Genomic DNA, 20,163 nt, shown 5'->3' with positions numbered 1-20,163 from the left:
TTTGTTTGGAACCCAAACTCATTTTCTTCTGTTTTTCTTGCCAAAATGAAAACCAAAAAAAATTTCTTCAGGTTAATTCGAATCAATGTTTTCAAAACAAAATGTTGAAATGGTTTGTTTTGAAGATGTACAATCTTCTTTTGACGTTTTTGAAAAAAAAATCCTCGTTTTTTCTTTGGCTGAAACTCTTTGCCAAATCTGCAAATAAGCTTTGGTCACCCTGAAACTGCATTTTTCAGCAAATTTACTATTCACCAAAAAAAATTCGGCCAGCTCTACTGAAGAACACTTGTCACATTTAGCAAAAGTTCAATTCCACTAGCCAAGATCTGTAATAGGAATATTGTGACTGCAAACAAACCTGCACAAATTAGTCAAAAAATAATTCCTTGGAGCTATAGTCAAGGGAACCTATACAGAGACTCCTTCCAGAACCATGTTTGGTTATACTTAATATGAAGGATGATACTGTTTCCAAAATCAAGAGCAGGTCAGAAGGGAGATTGAAAAAACTCAAAACCTTGGCTCACTCCCCCACCCAATGTCAATACCATTGATACAATATAAAATGGAATAGGCTCACTTGAGACCAGAAGAAAGAAATGGAAAACACCAAGAGAGAGGAACTGTATAGTAAGATTGAACATGTATAACAACTATACAGTCACGAAAAAAAAGTATTGTTTGTCAAAAGTGATACATCTGGATTTCCAAAACCAAGTTTTAAATTTAAATTTTATTTATAGAAAGACTTCCACTTTCTTGAGCCACCACATATACTTTTCAGGATTGTCACTTTTTGCTCCTCCCTTTACACAAAACCTGCAGCTTGAACAGTGCTAGAGATAAAATGCTAAGTGGTTTGTGCTGCAATTTATCAACCCTCATGGGCACAACCACTGTAAGAAACAACAATTTTTCTGGCTGACAGCCTGAAACCCAGCAATTCTTTTCTGACAGGACAGAGTCTCATAAAGAGAAACAGTTTTGCTATGATCAATAGACTGATCCCATTAATATTTTAGGAAGAAGGAGGATCTTTAAAAATGCATTTGCACAAAAATACAAAGAAAAAAAATATAGAAGTTGTAAGATAAAGGAAAACAACTACGGTGAATCTTCCTGTAAAGCACAAAAGCTTCCTTTAATAGCATAAGCTGGGACATGAACATATTGTATTTTCTGTAGATGGAAAACAATCTATTTGCAAGGCTGGTTGAAAGTATCAAAAAACAGAACTGGGAAAGCAACTTTTCTGGCTCAAGATAAACAAATAGTAACCAGGACCACCTGGAGTGGGACAAAAGAGGCAGTTTACTCCTGCCCCCCAAATGACAAAGGAATCAGTAGGCTAAATTTGAGCCAGAGGCATTGCGACCTGGCGCACAGGGTCACAGATTGCAGCGCCACTCACGTTTGACCCACCATTGCAATCACTGGCTTCATCGCACCAGATCCTGAGGCAATCTGCCAGGCCAAGAGCCTGGATGTAGAAGTAGAGTCAGGGATACCGCTCCCAACAGCAGTGGGGCTGGAGCTCAAGGAAAGATAGGACCAAGAGCAGCCCCTGGCAACACACAAGGCAGAGACCCACCATCCCAGCAGGGTGGGCAGCATCCCCACAGGCCTAGGCCCACTCTGTGCCCCTCATTCTCCTCCCCTCTTCTTAAACTCTTTCATTTCCATGATAATTTTTTTTTTTTTTGGACGGGTGAGGGGCCCTCAGTTTCTCATTTTGTCCCAGGTTCCCAAAACCTTTGTGTGGCTCTGATGATGACTCCAGTTAAGATCCACCATATTTTTGCTACTAGAGACGTGCTTGACTGGAGGGGTTGTGGGGAAATGTGCTTGCATATGTGATGGTTATTTCCAGGAATTAAATGCTTTGGGGAGGAAGTTATTAGTGAGATTCACCTTATGACAAAATGCCAATTTCCTAGAGATCATAGCCGCCGACTCCGTGGGTGCTCCGGGGCTGGAGCAGACCAGGGAAAAATTGGTGCGTGCTCTGCGCCCACTGGCAGCTCCCCACCCGCCCCAGCTCACCTCCACCTCCACTCTGCCTCCTCCCCTGAGCACCCCACAGCTCTGCTTCTCCCCCTAGCTCCCAGTGCTTGCCCCCGCGAAACAGCTGTTTCGCAGCGGCAAGCACTGGGAGGGAGGGGGGAGGAGAGGGAACGTGGCGCTCTCGGGGAAGAGGCGGGGCCAGGGTGGGGATTTGGGGAAGAAGTCCAATAGGGGCATGGAGGGGGCAGAGCTGGGGCGGGGACTTTGGGGAAAGGGTTGGAATGGGGGCAAGGCAGGGGTCGGAGGGGGCAGGGCCGAGGTGGAGTCGGGGCAGGGGGTTGAGCACCCACCGGCGCTGGGAAAAGTTGGCACCTATGCTAGAGATCCCCTGACCTGCTTGCTTAATGCACCAATAAAAAAAATCTGCGTTTTAAAGAGAACATTTTATTAATTATTATTATTATTAGCAGCTGCTAAACTCTATTGCACATTATTGGACATGTGTGACCCATCCCCTCTTCTTAACGTACTGTGGTACAGTAAAATATGGTCTGTCCTTGTAATAGAAAAGTTTTCACACCATTTACGTACACAAGAGATGCACCCAGGAGAGTATAGGGTTTGACAAATTTGGTGTCTCTTTCTAGCGTACTCAGAGGAGGAGGGCTCCCCAGTCAGCAAGCCAAAATCTTTAGCCAGGTTCTTGGAACATTAACCTGAGCCTTCATAAGTAATGTTAACTTTTTCTTGTAACTTTGCCCTAAGTTAAAAAAAATAAACAAATGGTCATAGCATACTGATGAAATTTACTTTTTGACCAGCCTCAGATAGATACAAATTATACTGAAAAACTCACTAGCTATACCAGTCAAAATGTGAGGGAAAGTGCAGAAAAGTAATATGACACAAAGGTTATCCACTTTCTTCCATATAGTCAGTGTTACTGACAGAATGTCTCCCCATTACCATATCTCAAAATGCAATTCCCCCAAAATTTATCCTTGGAATACCAAAAACTTTACATTTATAAAATAAATGTATGAATACTTTACAATTAAAGAATGCATGAATAAGTTCAAACCAAGGTGTTCATTTTTTGGACACCTAACTATGGAAATAATTTATTTGGTCTTAATTACCATTTTATATCAAGTTAAGGTGGAGATCCTTAAATATCACAAAGACTCAATAGTGATATACATAAACTCTAAGCCTCACTGATCAATGCTTGCACTGTATAAGTATTTGTACATTTAATGAATTTTAAGACCAGCAGTCCAATCCTCACTAGCCATAGAATTTTACCCCAGAATTCCTGCATCTAGACCAACAACCCACTTTTGAACTACGGCATGTCTTTTAGAAAGACACCCAGCCTTGATTTAAGGACTCAAAATGATGGAGAATTTACACGCCTCTAAGAAATCTGTTTTACTGGTTAATTACACTCACCCTTAAAAAATTTTATTTCCAGTTTCAACTGCTGAATTCAAACAGTGAATTGACAAAGGCAGTTGTTGAAGCAGGTGGAGCGCATGATACAAAGAAGAGGGACAGCTGTAGGGGTATGCTGCTTGCTCCCCAAGCTTTCAGCAGAGGGGTGGCTACCCTGATTTCCCCACTCTGCACACACAACACTGACTAACTCGCACAGCTCAGTCCCAGTCTGCACCAGGCTCAGTTTTAAAATCTAGGCTCGATTCTCTGATCAGGGTCTTCAGGGTCTGGGCCAAAGTCCTTGTCCGGAACACACAGGCACCACCCTGTGCCATCACTCACACAGCGCCATGGTGAGGAGAGGACAAGGACCACAGACCAGCAACTGCCTTTTCACTCATGGCCACCACCAGGTCCGAGCAGGCTCAGCCAGACCAGGGAAGGGCACAAAGCCCATCCTGGAATGGGGCACAGCCAATACCTACCTCCACAACCTCCCCTGCCTGGATCAGCACCAGGGTCAAGGCCACTGAATGTGTCCCCAGACCAAGCGCAGTGCCCCACCCTGTGCCATTCTCTGACCCTGCACTGACCAACTCCCACCCTGCACCAGCCCTGATCCCTCCCCCAGTCAAACCCCACCCGGGCCCCACTCTGAGCCCAGCCCAACCCCACCCCTGCCCTACTCCAGACCCAGTCCCCTTCCCCAGTCAACCATCTCCCCTGCCCCATGCCACCTCCGCTCTAGCCATGGCCCCCTCCCTGGCCAACCTTCTCATGACAGTCCTGCTCCAACCCAGACAACCCCCTTCCCCCAAGCCAGCACCACTCTGGCTTCCTCCATGGCCAACCCCCCGTGACAGCCCCCTCTCTGGGCATCACCACCCCGTGAGAGACCCCCGTTACAGCCCCCTTCCTAACCAACCCCCCCGTGACAGCCCCCTTCCTAACCAACCCCCCCGTGACAGCCCCCTTCCTGGCCACCACCACCCCGTGAGAGACCCCGGTGACAGCCCCCTCCATCCCAACCCCCTCACCAGCCCCGCTCCCACCCCCGCCAATGGCGCTGGAACAATTTGTACAGCAAGGGATGCTAAGAGCCATTGAACCAAACTGTAAACCCTGCATCTGACAGTAACTGCTTCAAGCAGGGGGGCGCGGCCTTACTCCTTAGTCCCAGCTCCGACCCCGGCCCACGCCCCACGGCGGCCAACTGCCCCCCTCCCCCCGCTCCGACCCCGGCCGCCCGCACTCACAGTGGCACCAGCCCAGGTGGCAGCACCAGTGCAGGCGGAAGCAGCGGCCGTGGCTGTGGGTGGCGCAGAGCGAGCGCCCGGCGCAGGGCTGGAAGTCGGGTCTCCCCGCGCAGTTGCGGGCCAGCGCCTGAGCCTCGTCCCGCTTCTCGCTCTTCCCGACCGCCGCCCCGCTCATGGCGCCGCCGAGCCGGGCTGAGCCGAGCCGCCAGCGGGGAGCGTCCCCCGCGCCACAGGGCAGCGAGCGCCGCGGGCAGAGCCCGGCCAGCCCGCCCGGCTCCGCCCAGCGCCCGCCCCGCCGCGCGGGGGGCCCGGCCAGCAGGCGCCTCCCCCGGCCGGCCAGTGCAGGGCGGGGCTGCGGCGCTCCGGAGCCCGCCCAGGGGCCGTAGGCGGCGGGACCGCGGCCCTATCGAGGGGCTCCAGCGCCCCCCGACTCTGATCACGGCTGAGCAGCCTCTGATCCCCCGCCAAAGCAACCCTGCCCCCCAACACGGCAGTTCCCCGCAGCTTGCCCAGCCTCTGCCTCCCCCGCGCCCCAGCATCCCTGCTGTCCCCACACATACACAGCTGGGCAGACTCTGCCTCCCCCCGCCACAGCGGCTTTGCCCCCCATATACACAGCTGGGAAAAAGCCACTGCCCCCCACACCCTATCAAGTCACTAATGTGTGTTAAGCTGAGAGCCGGGCGGCCCGGATGTGCCTTGTGCGAGGCTGGGATGATCCGCGTCCCTTTGTCCGTCTGACAAGGATGCTCCATTGCTGAGTCAGGGCGGTTTGCTATGTAACCTGCTGCTGAGTGGCCTATCCCTGTCCACACGCACTCCGGCCCCCCACTCCTCCTTGTACAGCTGAACAGCATCCCCCCACACACACACACACCTCTGTGCACCTCCCCCTGCAGAGACACTGCTCCTTCTGCTCCCTAGCAGCCCCCTTTCCTCCTTCAGCAAATTCATAATCAGAATGATCTGCTGGGATGACAAGACATAGCAGTGCTGGCAACGTGTAGAAAAACCCAGGCAACTGAGGTCTCTGGCAGAGGTAATTCAACATCTTCCCAGGGTAGATCATCACAGCAATCTTTGGGGTTTTATTCCCTTGTAGCCATTTGCCATTAATATGTCTAATTTGATGGCAAATTATATGACACTATTTCTCCTCTCATCTTATTTTCCCCTAGTATGAGAGCTTTTTTTCATTCACTTCAGTGCCAAGTGTTATTTATTATTTTTATGTATTTATTTCTGGTAACTCGAGAAAATATCATTGGTATATTACTTCGTATTGTGGACATTGGAGTAGAAAATGTCTTTCAACTTCAGTTTCTTCTCTCATGGTGGTTGCAGTCATTCCTCTTTGGGTTTGCATTGTGCTTTGTTGTTCCCAGTTTGTGGTCACTGATTCTGTATTTGGGAACAGTCCACCTTGTTTTCCTGATCTCACCGCAGTGAGTTGCTTGAGAGTTGTATGTAGGGATCTATTAAAAATCTGTCCTGTTTCTCATCTGTTCTCCCCTTCCATGATTTGTATAGAGGTTTTGGGTTTTGTCTGATGTTTTCAGTATTCAGTTTGGAATGAGCTTGTTTCCCTACACACCACTTCTCAGTGCTGTAGTGATGCTGATGCCTGGGTGTGATGTAGAAGCAGCATGTCTTCCCTTAGTTGTCATTTCTAGTTGTGAAGCACTTTATTTATTAAAAACCCACAGATGACCCATGTCAGCTGAGTCTGGCTCACGGGGACCCTCCTTCTCCCACCCCCACTGTCCCAGAACTCGGGCTCCAGCCCGAGGCCAAAGATCTACACTGCAATTAAACAGTCCCTTAGCCCAGCAGTTCTCAACTGGGGGTCCGCAGCCCCCTGAGGGCCCATGAGCCCTTTCAGGAGGGCTGCAGAGCCTCACAGTTGAAACCTGGTGCCCCAAGCCCCAGCCCAAGCTGGCGCCCCGCCCCCCAGTCGGGAGCAGCGCGGTGCTGAAGCCGGTGGGACCCCCCAAGCTGGGAGTGGCGCAGGGTTGCAGCTGGCAAACCTCTCCCCCTCCCCCCAAGGCAGGGGCAGCAGGGGGCTGAAGCTGGGAACCCCAGCGTTCCCTCCTGCTGAAGCTGGGGGCCCCCCTCCCCATACATAGCCCCTAACTACCCCCTGTCTGCACCTTGAGCTACTCCCCTGCCCACACACATCCCCTAGCTACCCCCTGCCTCCACCCCCTGTCCGCACACAGCCCCTAGCTACATCCTCCCTGCACCCTGAGCGGTTTTCAAACTTTTTTAACTGAGTCCCCCCTTTGAGTTATATTTTTTGGTTGCATCCCCCCACAGCCCAGACAGGCTGAATGGCCTCCTGAGTGAGTCAGGGGATGGAGGTGGTGCTCCCTCCCTGGACCCTGCTATGCAGAGCTGGCTTGAGCCCCCCCCAGCCCTTGCCCCCCACCCAAAATAGAAGTAAATCTATGCCTATGCCCAAAGGTCCCCCCCCAGCCCGGAGCCCTGCGCTTCCCTCTCTCCCGCCAGGCCCTGGCATTTTTATAGCATGCTGGGGGGCGGGCCTCAGCAAGAAAAAGGTTGAGAACCCCTGCCTTAGCCCAAGCCCCATGAGTCCAGGTCAGCTGGCATGGTCCAGCTGAGGGTATATATTGCAGTGTAGGTGTATTATGGAAAGAGTATATTCTGCTTTAGTTCATATGGTACTGGAAACTGAATATGTGGTGGTGTTAATTAGGAAGTGGAATTGTCCTAGTTCTGTTCTTAACAGCCATTGCTGGGTGAGTTCTGGTTTGTAAACACATTTGTTTGCAGAATGGTAGAGTTAGGGTCTCCATTGCCGTTTTCTTCTGATAAGCACAATTAGCTGTTAAGATTTGGCCCCAGACTTTGCACCTGAGTGGCAGAATTAGACTAGTGAATAATTTTATAGTAGAGAAATTGGATTTTATTTATCCAGATTTTATTTTCAAATAGTTTAAGACCTTCTTGCCTTTCCTCTTCTAATGTTTTCATAGCTAGCTTGAAATTCTTTGTGATATTTATTATCAGGGCTAGGTATGTAACACTTCAGCATGTATTCGGCATCTCTGCTTCCAAAATAACATTTTAATTTGGCCAACATTTTAATTTGGCCTGGGGTTTTCTTGTTTTGTTTTTCTAATTATGATTTCATTCTTTTGTAGGGTGACCGCTAGAGCCTATGTTTTGCAATGTGCTTCTGGTGGGAATAAACTCCTTCATAGACAATGTTGCATTGGCAAGAGTATAATCAAGTCATCGGCATATTTTTGAGTTGTTAGTCAGAATCCTGGGTCTGAGGACTGCTCCAGTAAAATGGACTATTGATAGAGCTGATCAAACAGTTTATTTGGTCAATTTAGCCTTTTATTCTGTTAATGAATTGTCTGCAAACATAATTTTTATTAGATGTTCAAAATCATTTGATGAATAGCTTTCACTAATATATTCGAGTTTATAGATTGTTCATATTGTCCCCAGCAAATATTCAGTTGATCATTAAATACCCAGACAAAAACTATTTTAACTCTATCTTAAGGTGAGAATACATATCAGTAACTTAAGGGCAAAAATGTTACTGGGATACAGTAGTTATCTAAAAATGAAGCAATATAAACCCAGGAAACACAGAATTATGGTTACACTTAGAAGAAATGCAAACATGTTAAGGTCTGGAAATTGCACGGTTTTGTCGCTCTTTCCTTCACCCTCTTCAATTTTTCAACATACTTTTTAAAATATGGACCCCAGAACTGGATGCAGTGTTCCCATATCAGTCTCACCAATGCCGTACACAGAGGTAAAATCACCTCCCTACTCCTACTCTTCTATTTCTACATCCATGGACTGCATTAGCACTTTTTGTCACAGCATGGCACCAGAAACTCAAATTGTTTGACCCCTGTGACCCCTAGATCCTTTTAGAAGTCTCTGCTTTCCAGGGTGCAGTCCCCCATTCTGTAGTCATGGCCAGAATTCCTTGTTCCTACGCGTATAACTCTGTATTGGGCAATTAACATGCATTTTGTTTGAATGGGCCCAGGTTACCAAGCAATCCAGATGGCTCTGTAAGACTTCCCTGTCCTTTTTGTTATTTACCACTACATCTGTATCAACCTAGATATTATATAAATTTTGAATTTATTTTCTCTCTAGGATATATATTTAATATTTCTGCCAATACCCATGTACAGTTTTATTTATTTAGCATGATGTTTTCCCTTTGGAGAGACACCTCGAAACAGTGATATTACTGTAGTGTCTTGCAAGCAGTTGCTCAGAAAAATGAGGGACAGAATTGTATTAACTGCAAATTTTTATGATTTCTTGTTTAACTGTTTTATGCAGAAAGGCTATTTTTTCATATATATTTTTCATGTGATATATCCACAGACTGTTGAAACAAGTTAAAATATTACTTCCTCAGAGTATTGCTTGTATTAATTTTGCAAAGGAATTTGTGTACAGAATATTTGCTTGTTCATTAATGACCTGAAAGTTCTTAATATTCCAACCACAAATTTTCTTTAAGGTGAAGTTAAAGTTTGCTTCTACCTTGAAAAGTGACTGTAAAAATGGCATTGTCTGGTTCCATATTCATGTGTTGAACTGGTTTCCCTATTAAATTTGCTGAATTTGCAAATACATTTTTTGTTAAGGCTCCTCTGCTGAGAGTGGCAGGCTGCAAGTTGGCTTGCCTTTAGAGGAGAAATCAGTGCCACAGTCTGTGTATTTTCTTAGGGTATGTCTACACTATGGGATTAATCCGAATTTACAGAATTCGAATTTTGGAAACAGATTGTATAAAGTCAAATGTATGCGGCCACACTAAGCACATTAATTCGGCGGTGTGCGTCCATGTACCAGGGCTAGCGTCGATTTCCGGAGCGTTGCATTGTGGGTAGTTATCCCATAGCTATCCCATAGTTCCCGCAGTCTTCCCCGCCCATTGGAATTCTGGGTTGAGATCCCAGTGCTTGATGGGGCAAAAAACATTGTCGCAGGTGGTTCTGGGTACAGCCTCACCCCTCCCTCCATGAAAGCAACGGCAGACAACCGTTTTGCGCCTTTTTTCCTGGGTGAACACAGCAGACGCCATATCACGGCAAGCATGGAGCCCACTCAGCTCAAGACAGCAGTCATGAACATTGTAAACACCTTGCGCATTATCGTGCAGTTTATGCTGAACCAGGACCAGAAAAACGAGTCAAGGAGGAGGCGGCGACGGCAGCGCGGCGACGAGAGTGATGAGGACATGGACATGGGTCCCAACGCTTTGGAGATCATGTTGTTGATCGGGCAGGTTCTATCCGTGGAACGCCGATTCTGGGCCCGGGAAACAAGCACAGACTGGTGGGACCGCATAGTGTTGCAGGTGTGGGACGATTACCAGTGGCTGCGAAACTTTTGCATGCACAAGGGCACTTTTATAGAACTTTGTGACTTGCTTTCCCCTGCCCTGAAGCACCAGAATACCAGGATGAGAGCAGCCTTCACAGTTGAGAAGTGAGTGGTGATAGCCCTGTGGAAGCTTGCAACGCCAGACAGCTACCAGTCAGTCGGGAATCAATTTGGAGTGGGCAAATCTACTGTGGGGGCTGCCGTCATGCAAGTAGCCAAAGCAATCATTGAGCTGCTGCTATGAAAGGTAGTGACTCTGGGAAATGTGCAGGTCATAGTGGATGGCTTTGCTGCAATGGGATTCCCTAACTGTGGTGGGGCGATAGATGGAACCCATATCCCTATCTTGGCACCAGAGCACCAGAGTACCTCGTACATAAACCACAAGGGTTACTTTTCAATGGTGCTGCAAGCACTGGTGGATCACAGGGGACGTTTCACCAACATCAACGTGGGCTGGCCGGGAAGGGTTCATGACGTTCGCGTCTTCAGGAACACTACTCTGTTTAAACGGCTGCAGCAAGGGATTTACTTCCCGGACCAGAAAATAGCCGTTGGGGATGTTGAAATGCCTATAGTTATCCTTGGGGACCCAGCCTACCCCTTAATGCCACGGCTCATGAAGCCATACACAGGCAGCCTGGACAGGAGTCAGGAGCTGTTCAACTACAGGCTGAGCAAGTGCAGAATGGTGGTAGAATGTGCATTTGGCCGTTTAAAAGGTTGCTGGTGCACGTTACTGACTCGCTCAGACCTCAGCCAAACCAATATCCCCATTATTATTGCTGCTTGCTGTGTGCTCCACAATCTCTGTGAGAGTAAGGGGGAGACCTTTATGGCAGGGTGGGAGGCTGAGGCAAATCGCCTGGCTGCTGATTATGCGCAGCCAGACACCAGGGCAATTAGAAGAGCACACCAGGAAGCACGGCGCATCAGAGAAGCTTTGAAAACCAGTTTCATGACTGGCCAGGCTACCGTGTGAAAGTTCTGTTTGTTTCTCCTTGATGAAAACCCGCCCCCTTTATTGACTCATTCTCTGTAGGCAACCCAACCTCCCCCTTCGATCACAGTTTGCTTTCAAAGGAAATAAAGTCACTATCATTTAAAAATCATGTATTCTTTATTAATTGATTATAAAAAGAGGGAGAGAACTGACAAGGTAGCCCGGATGGGGTTTGGGAGGAGGATCGGAGGGAAGGAAAAGGCCACTAAAAAAAGGTTAAAATAATGACAGCCTTTTGCTTGGGCTGTCCACTGTGGTGGAATGGGAGGGTGCACGGAGCCTCCCCACCCCCACCTGCGTTCTTACACGTCCGGGTGAGGAGGCTATGGAACATGGTGAGGGGGGAGGAAGGTTATACAGGGGCTGTAGCGCCAGTCTGTGATCCTGCTGCCATTCCTGAAGCTCCGCCAGATGCTGGAGCATGTCTGTTTGTTCATGCAGCAGCCCCAGTGTTGCATCCTGCCTCCTCTGATCTTCCTGCCGCCACCTCTCATCTCGAGCGTCCCTTCAGTCCTCACGTTGGTCCCTCGTGTCCTCACGTTGGTCCCTCCTGTCCTCACGTTCACTGGCATCTTTCCTATACTTTGAAACCGTGTCCTTCCACTCATTCAGATGAGCTCTTTCATTGCGGGTGGATTCCATGATTTCCACAAACATCTCGTCTCGCGTCCTCTTTTTCCAACGCCTTATCTGAGATAGCCTTCGGGACGGAGGAGGGAGGCTTGAAAAATTTGCAGCTGCTGGAGGGAGGGAAAAAAGGAGAGAATTTTTTAAAAAGATACATTTTACAGAACAATGCTTATACTCTTTCACGGTGAACAACACTATTCACATTACATAGCACATGTGATTTCTGTGCAAGGTCGCATTTTGCCTCTTAATATTGAGTGCCTGTGGCTTTGCTGCTAGAGATCACAGACGCAGGTCCGGGCAACAGAATTTGGCTTGCATGCGGCCATGGTAAGCCATTGTCTTTTGGCTTCTGCGCCCTCCTTTCCCACATACCAAGCAAAGCCCGTTGAGTGCTGCGGTTTTCCTGTTAACCTTCAGCAGCACAAAACAAACAACCCCCCCCACCCCCGCATCCAAGTCTCTGGGATGATCACTTTATCCCTCCCCCCACCGCGTGGCTGGTATCAGGGAAGATCCCTGCTACCCACACATGAAAAGCTCAGTGCCAATCCCCCCTACCCCCGCTTGGCTTACTACAGAGAAGGATTTCTTTTCAGCCACAGGCAAACAGCCCAGTAGGAAGGGCCACCTCTGTCCCCTTAATTAAATTCCCGTATTTCAACCAGGTTACCATGAGCGATATCACTCTCCTGAGGATTACACAGCGAGATAAAGAACGGATGTTGCTTGAATGCCAGCGAACACCGGGACCATACGCTGCCAGGCTTTGTCATGCAATGATAACAGATTACTTGCTACTAGCATGGTGTGGTCAAGTGTCCTACCATGGAGGACGGAATAAGGCTGCACTGCCCAGAAACCTTCTGCAAAGGCTTTTGGAGTACCTCCAGGAGAGCTTCATGGAGATGTCCCTGGAGGATTTCCGCCCCAGACACGTTAACAAACTTTTCCAGTAGCTGTACTGGCCGCGAAGGCATCCCAAGTCCTCAGGGCAAATTAATCATTAAAAAACACTTGATTTTAAACCATGTTTTATATTTTAAAAGGTAAACTCACCTGAGGTCCCTTCCATGGGGTCATGGTCTTGGGTACTGGCTTGGGAGGGTACTTCACTCAGGCTGAGAAAAAGTTCCTGGCTGTTGGGGAGAACAGAGTGCTGTGTGCTCTCCGCAAGCTTGTCCTCCACCACCTCCTCCTCCTCCTCCTCCTCTTCCCAGTCCGCAGAATCTTCAGGTGTGGCTGATGAGATTACCCCCACCTCGGAATCCACAGTCAGAGGTGGGGTAGTGGTGGCGGCCCCCCCTAGAATTGCATGCAGCTCAGCGTAGAAGCGGCATGTCTGCAGCTCTGACCTGGAGCGACCATTTGCCTCCTTTGTTTTCTGATAGGCTTGTCTGAGCTCCTTGACTTTCACGCGGCACTGCTCTGAGTCCCTATTGTGGCCTCTCTCCATCATGACCTTGGAGATTTTTTTCAAAAGTTTCGGCATTTCGTCTTTTTGAACAAAGTTCTGCTAGCACTGAATCCTCTCCCCATATAGCGATCAGATCCAGTACCTCCCGTACGGTCCATGTTGATGCTCTTTTTTGATTATTGGCCTGCATGGTTACCTGTGCTGATGAGCTGAGCTATCTGTGGTCACCTGTGCTCTTCACGCTGGGCAAACAGGAAATAAAATTCAAATGTTCGCAGGGCTTTTCCTGTCTACCTGGCCAGTGCATTCGAGTTCAGATTGCTGTCCAGAGCGGTCACAATGGTGCACTGTGGGATAGCTCCCGGAGGTCAATACCATCGAATTGCGGCCACAGTAACCCTAATTCGAAATGACAATATCGATTTTGGCACTACTCCGCTTATCGAGTACAGAAATCGATTTTAAGAGCCCTTTATTTCGAAATAAATGGCTTCGTTGTGTGGACGGGTGCAGGGTTAATTCGATTTAACGCTGCTAAATTCGAATTAAACTCATAGTGTAGACCAGGCCTTAGTGTAACTTGTTTTTGCACTATATACCCCAGTCCTTGAACAGAGGTGGTCAAACAACACCCAGGCAAATCCCTCTTTCTGAAATTTCAGCCAAAACACCAATGCCCAGTTCCCAGGGAGCAACATTGCCCCAAAATTCTGTACAAAACAGAGAGATTAAAGCAAGGAGCAACCTAGCACACTACTTTCAACAGTTCCCCCAAAAGAAACTACCCCACAAAACTAACAACAATGCAGCCTGTCTTCAAAGACTGAACAGGGCTCCCATTCTAAGAGAAAAACTTGTAACCATCTGGTGACTAAAACTCAGTGGCGGTTGCAGCCTCCCATATCAATGGGTGCATTCCTGCTCCACGGGCACCACCTCCTCGCCACTAAATGCCCACAGCATCTGCCCCCACCCTAATCCTGACCTGGTGAGGATGGGAGGCCCTGTGGGGGACGCTGGAGAGTGAGCCTGCCTGCACTGTCCCTGTAGCAGCGGCTCCAACCCCTGTGCCAGGTTGAACCCAGAGCGGGGAACTGGGCCCAACCCTGTGAGACAGGAGCCCCTGCTGCAGGGTTTCTGTGGATGAAGCTGCACCCATGAACTCCTGCTAAAGCTGCCCTTGCTCCCACCATACCATATTAACTGACATCCCCACAAACTCACCCTAGCTGATCAGATTTCTTTTAATATCTGGAAGAAAATATAAAATCATTGCAGATAAAGTTTTCAAGTGACACAAAGATTGGTAGCAAGTGATAAATAACAATCAAGACAGGTCAGAGTGATCTGCATTGCTTGGTAGTCTGTGCTCAACTAAACAGCTTGCATTTTAGAAGGGTCAGAACGTTATGCATACTTATAGGATGGGGAATTGTATCCTGGAAAGCAGAGACTGTGTGGAAGAGTCTTAGGGGTTATTGTGGATTACTAACCAAACAAACTACCAAGAGATGTGGTGGATTCTCCATGAGGCCCGGCTTGACAAAGCCCTGGCTGGGATGATTTAGCTGGGGATTGGTCCTGCTTTGAGCAGGGGGTTGGACTAGATGACCTCTTGAGGTCCCTTCCAACTCTGATATTCTATGATTCTATGATTCTATGACTGGAGTATTTAAATCAAGACTGGATATCTCTCTAAAACAGGGGTCGGCAACGTTTGGCACGCGGCTCGCCAGGGTAAGCACCCTGGCGGGCCAGGCCAGTTTATTTACCTGCTGACGTGGCAGGTTTGGCCGATCGCGGCCCCCACTGGCCGTGGTTCGCTGTCCCGGGCCAATGGGGGCGGTGGGAAGCTGCAGCCAACACATTGCTCGCCCGCGCCGCTTCCCGCGCTCCCCATTGGCCCGGGACGGCGAACCGCGGCCAGTGGGGGCCGCGATCGGCTGAACCTGCCGTGTCAGCAGGTAAATAAAGTGGCCCGGCCCGCCAGGGTGGTTACCCTGGCGAGCCGCGTGCCAAATGTTGCCGACCCCTGCTCTAAAAGATACATTTGACAAGTACAGGGCTCCTTTTGGTGGGCTCAGTGCAAGAACTTTTCATGGCCTTGTTATGTAGAAGGTCAGACTAGAGGGTTAAATTGTCCTTTTGGGTCTGAACTGTCTCTTGTGCATGTGTACACACGCTTAAATTGAGGGTGTGTGGATGGGAAAAAGGGGAGGGAAAGTGCAGAACCAGGAATGTACTTGACACCTGTGCTCCTCAGGCACAATGGAACTCTCCATAGCAAGGCTAGAAATCTTCAGGAGAGGATTGCAGGGTATCTCCATGGTTGTTTCATTGAGATCTCTCAGGAGGATTCAAGGGACATCCCTGTGTACATAACACACTGCTCTGCATGGCCCCCTCTGCATAACTCCAGAGGGAAATGAGAAGCAGATAGTAACTCTACTTCTCTTTGTTGTACCACTACCTCTTCTAGCACAAGTAAATTAATGAAAAGTTGAAAGCTGTGTCCTGCTAATTTGGGGGCGCCATCCCTGTAATGGAAAATTTATTTACACACTTATCTGAGGATCCTTCCCCTGCACCAGGCTCACCTGTGCTTGACTACCAGCACTGACTGGACTATGCTGGAGTCAAAAACAGGTCCTGGCTCACTGTGCAGCTGGATCCCCTGGTCACCTGTCCCCCCTGTACGTCAACTATGGCTCAATGCCACATGGGGAGGTGGTGTTTCTATGGATGCGTAATGGGGCACTTACATCGGTGGGAGATAAATTTAAGTGTAGACACATGCACAATTAGGTCAATACAAGGCGGCTTACGTTGACCTCATTTTGTAATGTAGACCAGTCCTAAGAAACTCCACAAACCTCAGCACCTTCCATTTCAGGTGAAAGACACTCATCTTCAGCCTGCCTTTTGCTCTTCATTAATTTAAGGTTGCAGGTGCCAGTAAAAGGTTTTGCGCGCCAGACTAGCAGCGTGGGCAGCAGACGGAACCCCAGACTGGCAGTGGGCTGAGCCACTCATCCTGCTGCCAGTCTGGGATTCGGTCCGCTGGCCCCTGCCAGCCAGGGTCCCAGCCGCCGGCCCCACTCAGTCCAGGTTCCGTCCATCCAGGTTGGCAGCGGGCTGAGCGGGGCCGGCAGCCGGGACCCCGGCTGGTAAGGGGCCGGCGGCCAGGACCTCAGACCGCCAATGGGCTGAGCAGCTCATCCCGCTGCCAGTCTAGAGTCCTGGCTGCCGGCCTCGCTCAGCCCACTGCTGGCCCGGGTTCTGTCCATCCAGGCCAGCAGTGGGCTGAGCAGGGCCAGCGGCCGGGACCCTGGCTGGCAAGGGGCCAGCGGCCAGAACCCAAGAACGGCAGCGGACTGAGCAGCTCATTCTGCTGCTGGTCTGGGGTTCCATAATTCAGGCTGACAGTGGGCGGAGCGGGCTGGCAGCCAGGACCCCAACTGGCAGCAGCGTTCCACTAAAAATCAGCCCGCGTGCCCTCTTTGGCATGCATGCCACAGATTGCCAACCCCTGGTTCAAACCATGGAGATGTGCATGGCATATAAATCCGAATAGAACAAAATGGGAGCTGCTGAGTACTCAGGACTTTTGAAAATGTCTTAGGAGTCTATCTTTACACTCCAATTTTGAAAATCTTGGCTGTAGTTTCTTGACCAGGGCCAATGTTTGGGCTCTTCAGGTTTCTACATTCATACTATTATGATTAGCCCAAACTAGAAGGTTGCACATTTGGTAGCTTGCATAGGCTGAGCATGCTGCATGCACCAGGCACTTATTGCATCTCTCCATTCCCCCCACAAACTCCCTGTGTGCCGGCCCCTCCTATTTCAGGAACTCCCTGCAGCCTATTCCCTCATGCCAGGGGCTCTGTCACCCATTCCCACCTCCACTATGTGCTAGAGGTGCAGTGTTTCCTTTCTAGTCTCCCTCTCCTACCAGGAACTCTGTATGTCCCCTATTTATCCCTCCATTATTATTTCTTTTCTTTCTTTGTAGGAGATAAGTCATTCAGGATGTCAGTATTTTAAAACTCTCTGCCCTCCCTCCCAATAGCTGACATGGGGTGCATTGCTATGCTGAAAGGTGTTGATGGCTACCATCAACTAGTTCTTTTATCTATAGACAATCACAGGTGGCTGAAGCTGTTGGGTCTGATAACCTGATGCCAGGAGCTCTGTGGGTGTCTACCACCAGGAAACTGACCTGCAAGACCCTGATATCTGCTACAACTGGGCAAAAAAGTGACCAGTGTACATGTGGGAGAACAATGCAGCAACACCTGATAATACAATGTAGGTGATGACAGAAAATGAAAATCAGCTTTATTAAAAATTAATGAAACAAAGCAGAGTTTGATTTCAGATATGGCTTTTCCTAAGAAAAGAATCTGTGTGTTCTGGAGCCACCAGGCTCACCTGCCAGCGACTGGGAGCTGTGCTCTTTGCACAAGAGCAAGAGGAGTCCTTACCCCGCAGGGCCAAGTTCAGAAAAGCAAATATTTCTCTTCCTTGTTCTTTTATCTGCTGGAGACTTCCCTCCATGCCTGCAGCACAACTCCTATCTGCAGAGCTCTTGAGCCCATTTACTTTCCATGGTGCCCTTTGTACACCTGAAACACTGAAGTGCCACAAAAAGGCTTTACTCCTGTCACTTGTAGTACACAAGGCCCTCCATGCCTTCTACGCTCAGCAGCTGCCAGCAGTCAGGCTAGAAAAGCAGGTGAGGTGTTCTGGGAACACACATACACTCCCTCTTGGAGAGGAGGCACTTTTGTCTGGAGGAAGAGGTTGGAGGGCAGGAAGGAGAGGAAAGGATGTGATCTTCCAGCCACTAGCTAATGAGCAGGTCATAGTCTTCTGTGATTGTGCTGTGTTTATTAGTGTTATTTTGGGGGTGGAGGTAGGTGCTGAGTGCTATCCCTTGATGCTAGCCCTGGATGCTCTCTTCACTGCATCACAATTTATTTCCAAAATGCACGGTTCCATTTTGTACCATTCTCCACTTCCTCCAGCCAATCCAAAACCCCACAAACGTGCACTCCGTGAAGAGACCATTATCTGGGACAGTCTAATCTGTTCCCTTTGGGAGGGGAAGGTTCATCATGTAAATGAATCCTTAGTAAACTGGATGCTTACCAGGTGGCTCTCCCACGGGGACTAATTCCTACGGTTTGCCTTTGGTCACTAGAGGGTTCTGTGGCAGCAACAAGAGGAGATCTGTAGCTGCTGGGAGGCAGAGCTAGGTGAAGATACCTGTCTGCAGTGAATCTTCACTGGCTCTGTGTCCCCGAGCCAGGACCCCCAGCCTATCCTCCCACTTTCAACTGTCTCACAAGCTGCCAGGTGTTGCTCGCTCCCTCCCTCACCAGAGGAATGACAAGAGGCAGGCAGTTAAGAACACCAGCTGTTAGGATACAGCAGTCGGCTGAGTGCAGCTTGTCAGGGAACAGCCAGCCAGAAGGGGTCTCCTACTGGCAGCTTGAGGGCATGTGTGGTGCACTAGTGAGGTGGGAGGGATGGGTGCATTCTGAGCAGGGAAAGGAAAGCGACAACAACTACCATTAGAGAGAGTAGTTACTCCGCTCAACTGAGCCAGACATTATTCTTCAACCTGCTGTGCTTTGGGTTTGATTGGAACAGACATCACTGATTATGGCAGTGAGAGATACTTGTCACCACTAGACAAGTGGCTGAATGTGTAGAGTAGGCTGCAGGGACATCACAGCTTACTGCTCTGGTGTCCTGCATGGGACATCCACTCCTTCAATGGAGGGTTTCCCACTAACACCAATTTCTTCAGAAAAGCACTGGGTTGCACTCTGGGAATGTCAGGATGGGCCTCAGAATATTTTTGCAGTTTAGCCAGAATGCGAGGTAACCCGATGGTGGAAGCGTAAAACATGGGGCCACCTCTGTGCTTTGGCCATCCATAGCCATGGATGTAGATTACATCAATATCTTCTGGGGCAGAAGCTATTCCATCATCTAAGATCTGGAAGCCCTCATTGATGAGGGTATACAGACAGCGCTCCAGGATTTCCTCCTCGTCTATGAAACGTGCCTTAATATGATGGGAATCTCTATACTCAATCAGGAAATTGTGAAGCCATGGATCTGGATTAGCTATTCTAGCCCCAGGTTTCTCATATTGGTACCAGCCCATGCCAGTCTTCTGGCCATACCTTCCATTCTCACATAGAAGATCAGGCAGTGGGCTGTATCTCCTCCTGCCATGCAGGCGAGCAGGAGTTCCTGGAGCCAGTTCGGGTCCAGTCAGGCCCTGCCCTTTCCGAGATCTCCAGCCCACATCAAGCCCAGCAAGATCTGACATTCGGAAAGGCCCCATATTGAAACCAAATCCCTCTAGAGCTTGATCTACTTCTTCTGGTTTACATCCTTCTTCTAGCAGAAAAACTGCCTGTTCAGCATAAGGAGTCATCATTCTGTTCCCAACAAATCCAAAGCAATTCCCTACTACAACCCCTATTTTGCCTATAGTTTTGGCTAAACCCATGGCGGTGGCAATGGTGATGGGCGATGTGTGACGACCACGGATTATTTCTAACAGCTTCATTACATGGGCAGGTGAGAAGAAGTGAGTACCAATGACCTGGTGAGGGCGACTGGTGGCTGAAGCAATCTCATCAATATCCAGGGCGGAGGTGTTAGTGCACAAGAAGGACCCTGGCTTGCAGATTGCTGACAACTTATGGAAGATCTCCTTCTTCAGTGCCATGTCCTCAAACACAGCCTCAATAACTAGATCTGCATCCTGTAACACACCGAAGTCCAGAGTGAACTGGAGAAGGGCGGGATCACAGGCATCTGGGCGTTGGCCAATCCACTGCATTTTTGAAGCTTCATGTTCCAGAAGGGATGTCACAGCTCTTACTCCTACCTCCAGCTGCTTCTGATCCTGCTCTAGAGCTACTACGGACATCTTGGCCTTCACCAGAGAAGTCACAATGCCTTGGCCCATTGTTCCCAGCCCTAGT

At 49.2% G+C, this 20,163-nt stretch overlaps 3 protein-coding genes across 4 annotated transcripts in view; all 3 read right to left on the bottom strand.

The window, feature by feature from the left end:
• C9H3orf70 (chromosome 9 C3orf70 homolog) overlaps positions 1-4,975 on the bottom strand; it is a 38,906-nt gene extending 33,931 nt beyond the window's left edge. The window contains exon 1 of the mRNA XM_054038928.1: positions 4,701-4,975. Within this exon, the coding sequence (XP_053894903.1) occupies positions 4,701-4,875 (175 nt within the window). The 5' untranslated portion in view covers positions 4,876-4,975. The remainder of the gene's footprint in view (positions 1-4,700) is intronic.
• Positions 4,976-8,069: 3,094 nt separating this feature from the next.
• Positions 8,070-14,312, bottom strand: LOC128843336 (uncharacterized). The gene is made up of 2 exons (XM_054040114.1): positions 12,793-14,312; positions 8,070-11,843 (listed from the first exon to the last, which is right to left on the bottom strand). The coding sequence occupies exons 1-2, from the start codon at positions 13,223-13,225 to the stop codon at positions 11,611-11,613; spliced, it is 666 nt and encodes a 221-aa protein (XP_053896089.1). The 5' UTR covers positions 13,226-14,312; the 3' UTR covers positions 8,070-11,610.
• A 3,154-nt stretch (positions 14,313-17,466) lies between these two features.
• Positions 17,467-20,163, bottom strand: part of EHHADH (enoyl-CoA hydratase and 3-hydroxyacyl CoA dehydrogenase) — a 48,705-nt gene continuing 46,008 nt past the window's right edge. For both annotated transcript variants that reach the window (XM_054039935.1, XM_054039936.1), the window contains one exon: positions 17,467-20,158. In XM_054039935.1, the coding sequence (XP_053895910.1) occupies positions 18,888-20,158 (1,271 nt within the window). In that variant the 3' untranslated portion in view covers positions 17,467-18,887. The remainder of the gene's footprint in view (positions 20,159-20,163) is intronic.

This window comes from Malaclemys terrapin, chromosome 9 (genome assembly GCF_027887155.1).
Source record: "Malaclemys terrapin pileata isolate rMalTer1 chromosome 9, rMalTer1.hap1, whole genome shotgun sequence".
NCBI lineage: Eukaryota > Metazoa > Chordata > Testudines > Emydidae > Malaclemys > Malaclemys terrapin.
The sequence above is the reverse complement of the archived record's forward strand: the minus strand, read 5'-3'. Positions and strand labels throughout refer to the sequence as shown.

What these genes read in the sequence shown, in the direction of transcription:
- LOC128843336 (XM_054040114.1), bottom strand. Translation starts at nt 13,225, where the DNA reads ATGCCGAAACTTTTGAAAAAAATCTCCAAGGTCATGATGGAGAGAGGC. An exon ending in CCCCATGGAAGGGACCTCAG is followed by an intron (nt 11,844 to 12,792) that starts GTGAGTTTACCT and finishes CCCTCCCTCCAG; the next exon opens with CAGCTGCAAATTTTTCAAGC.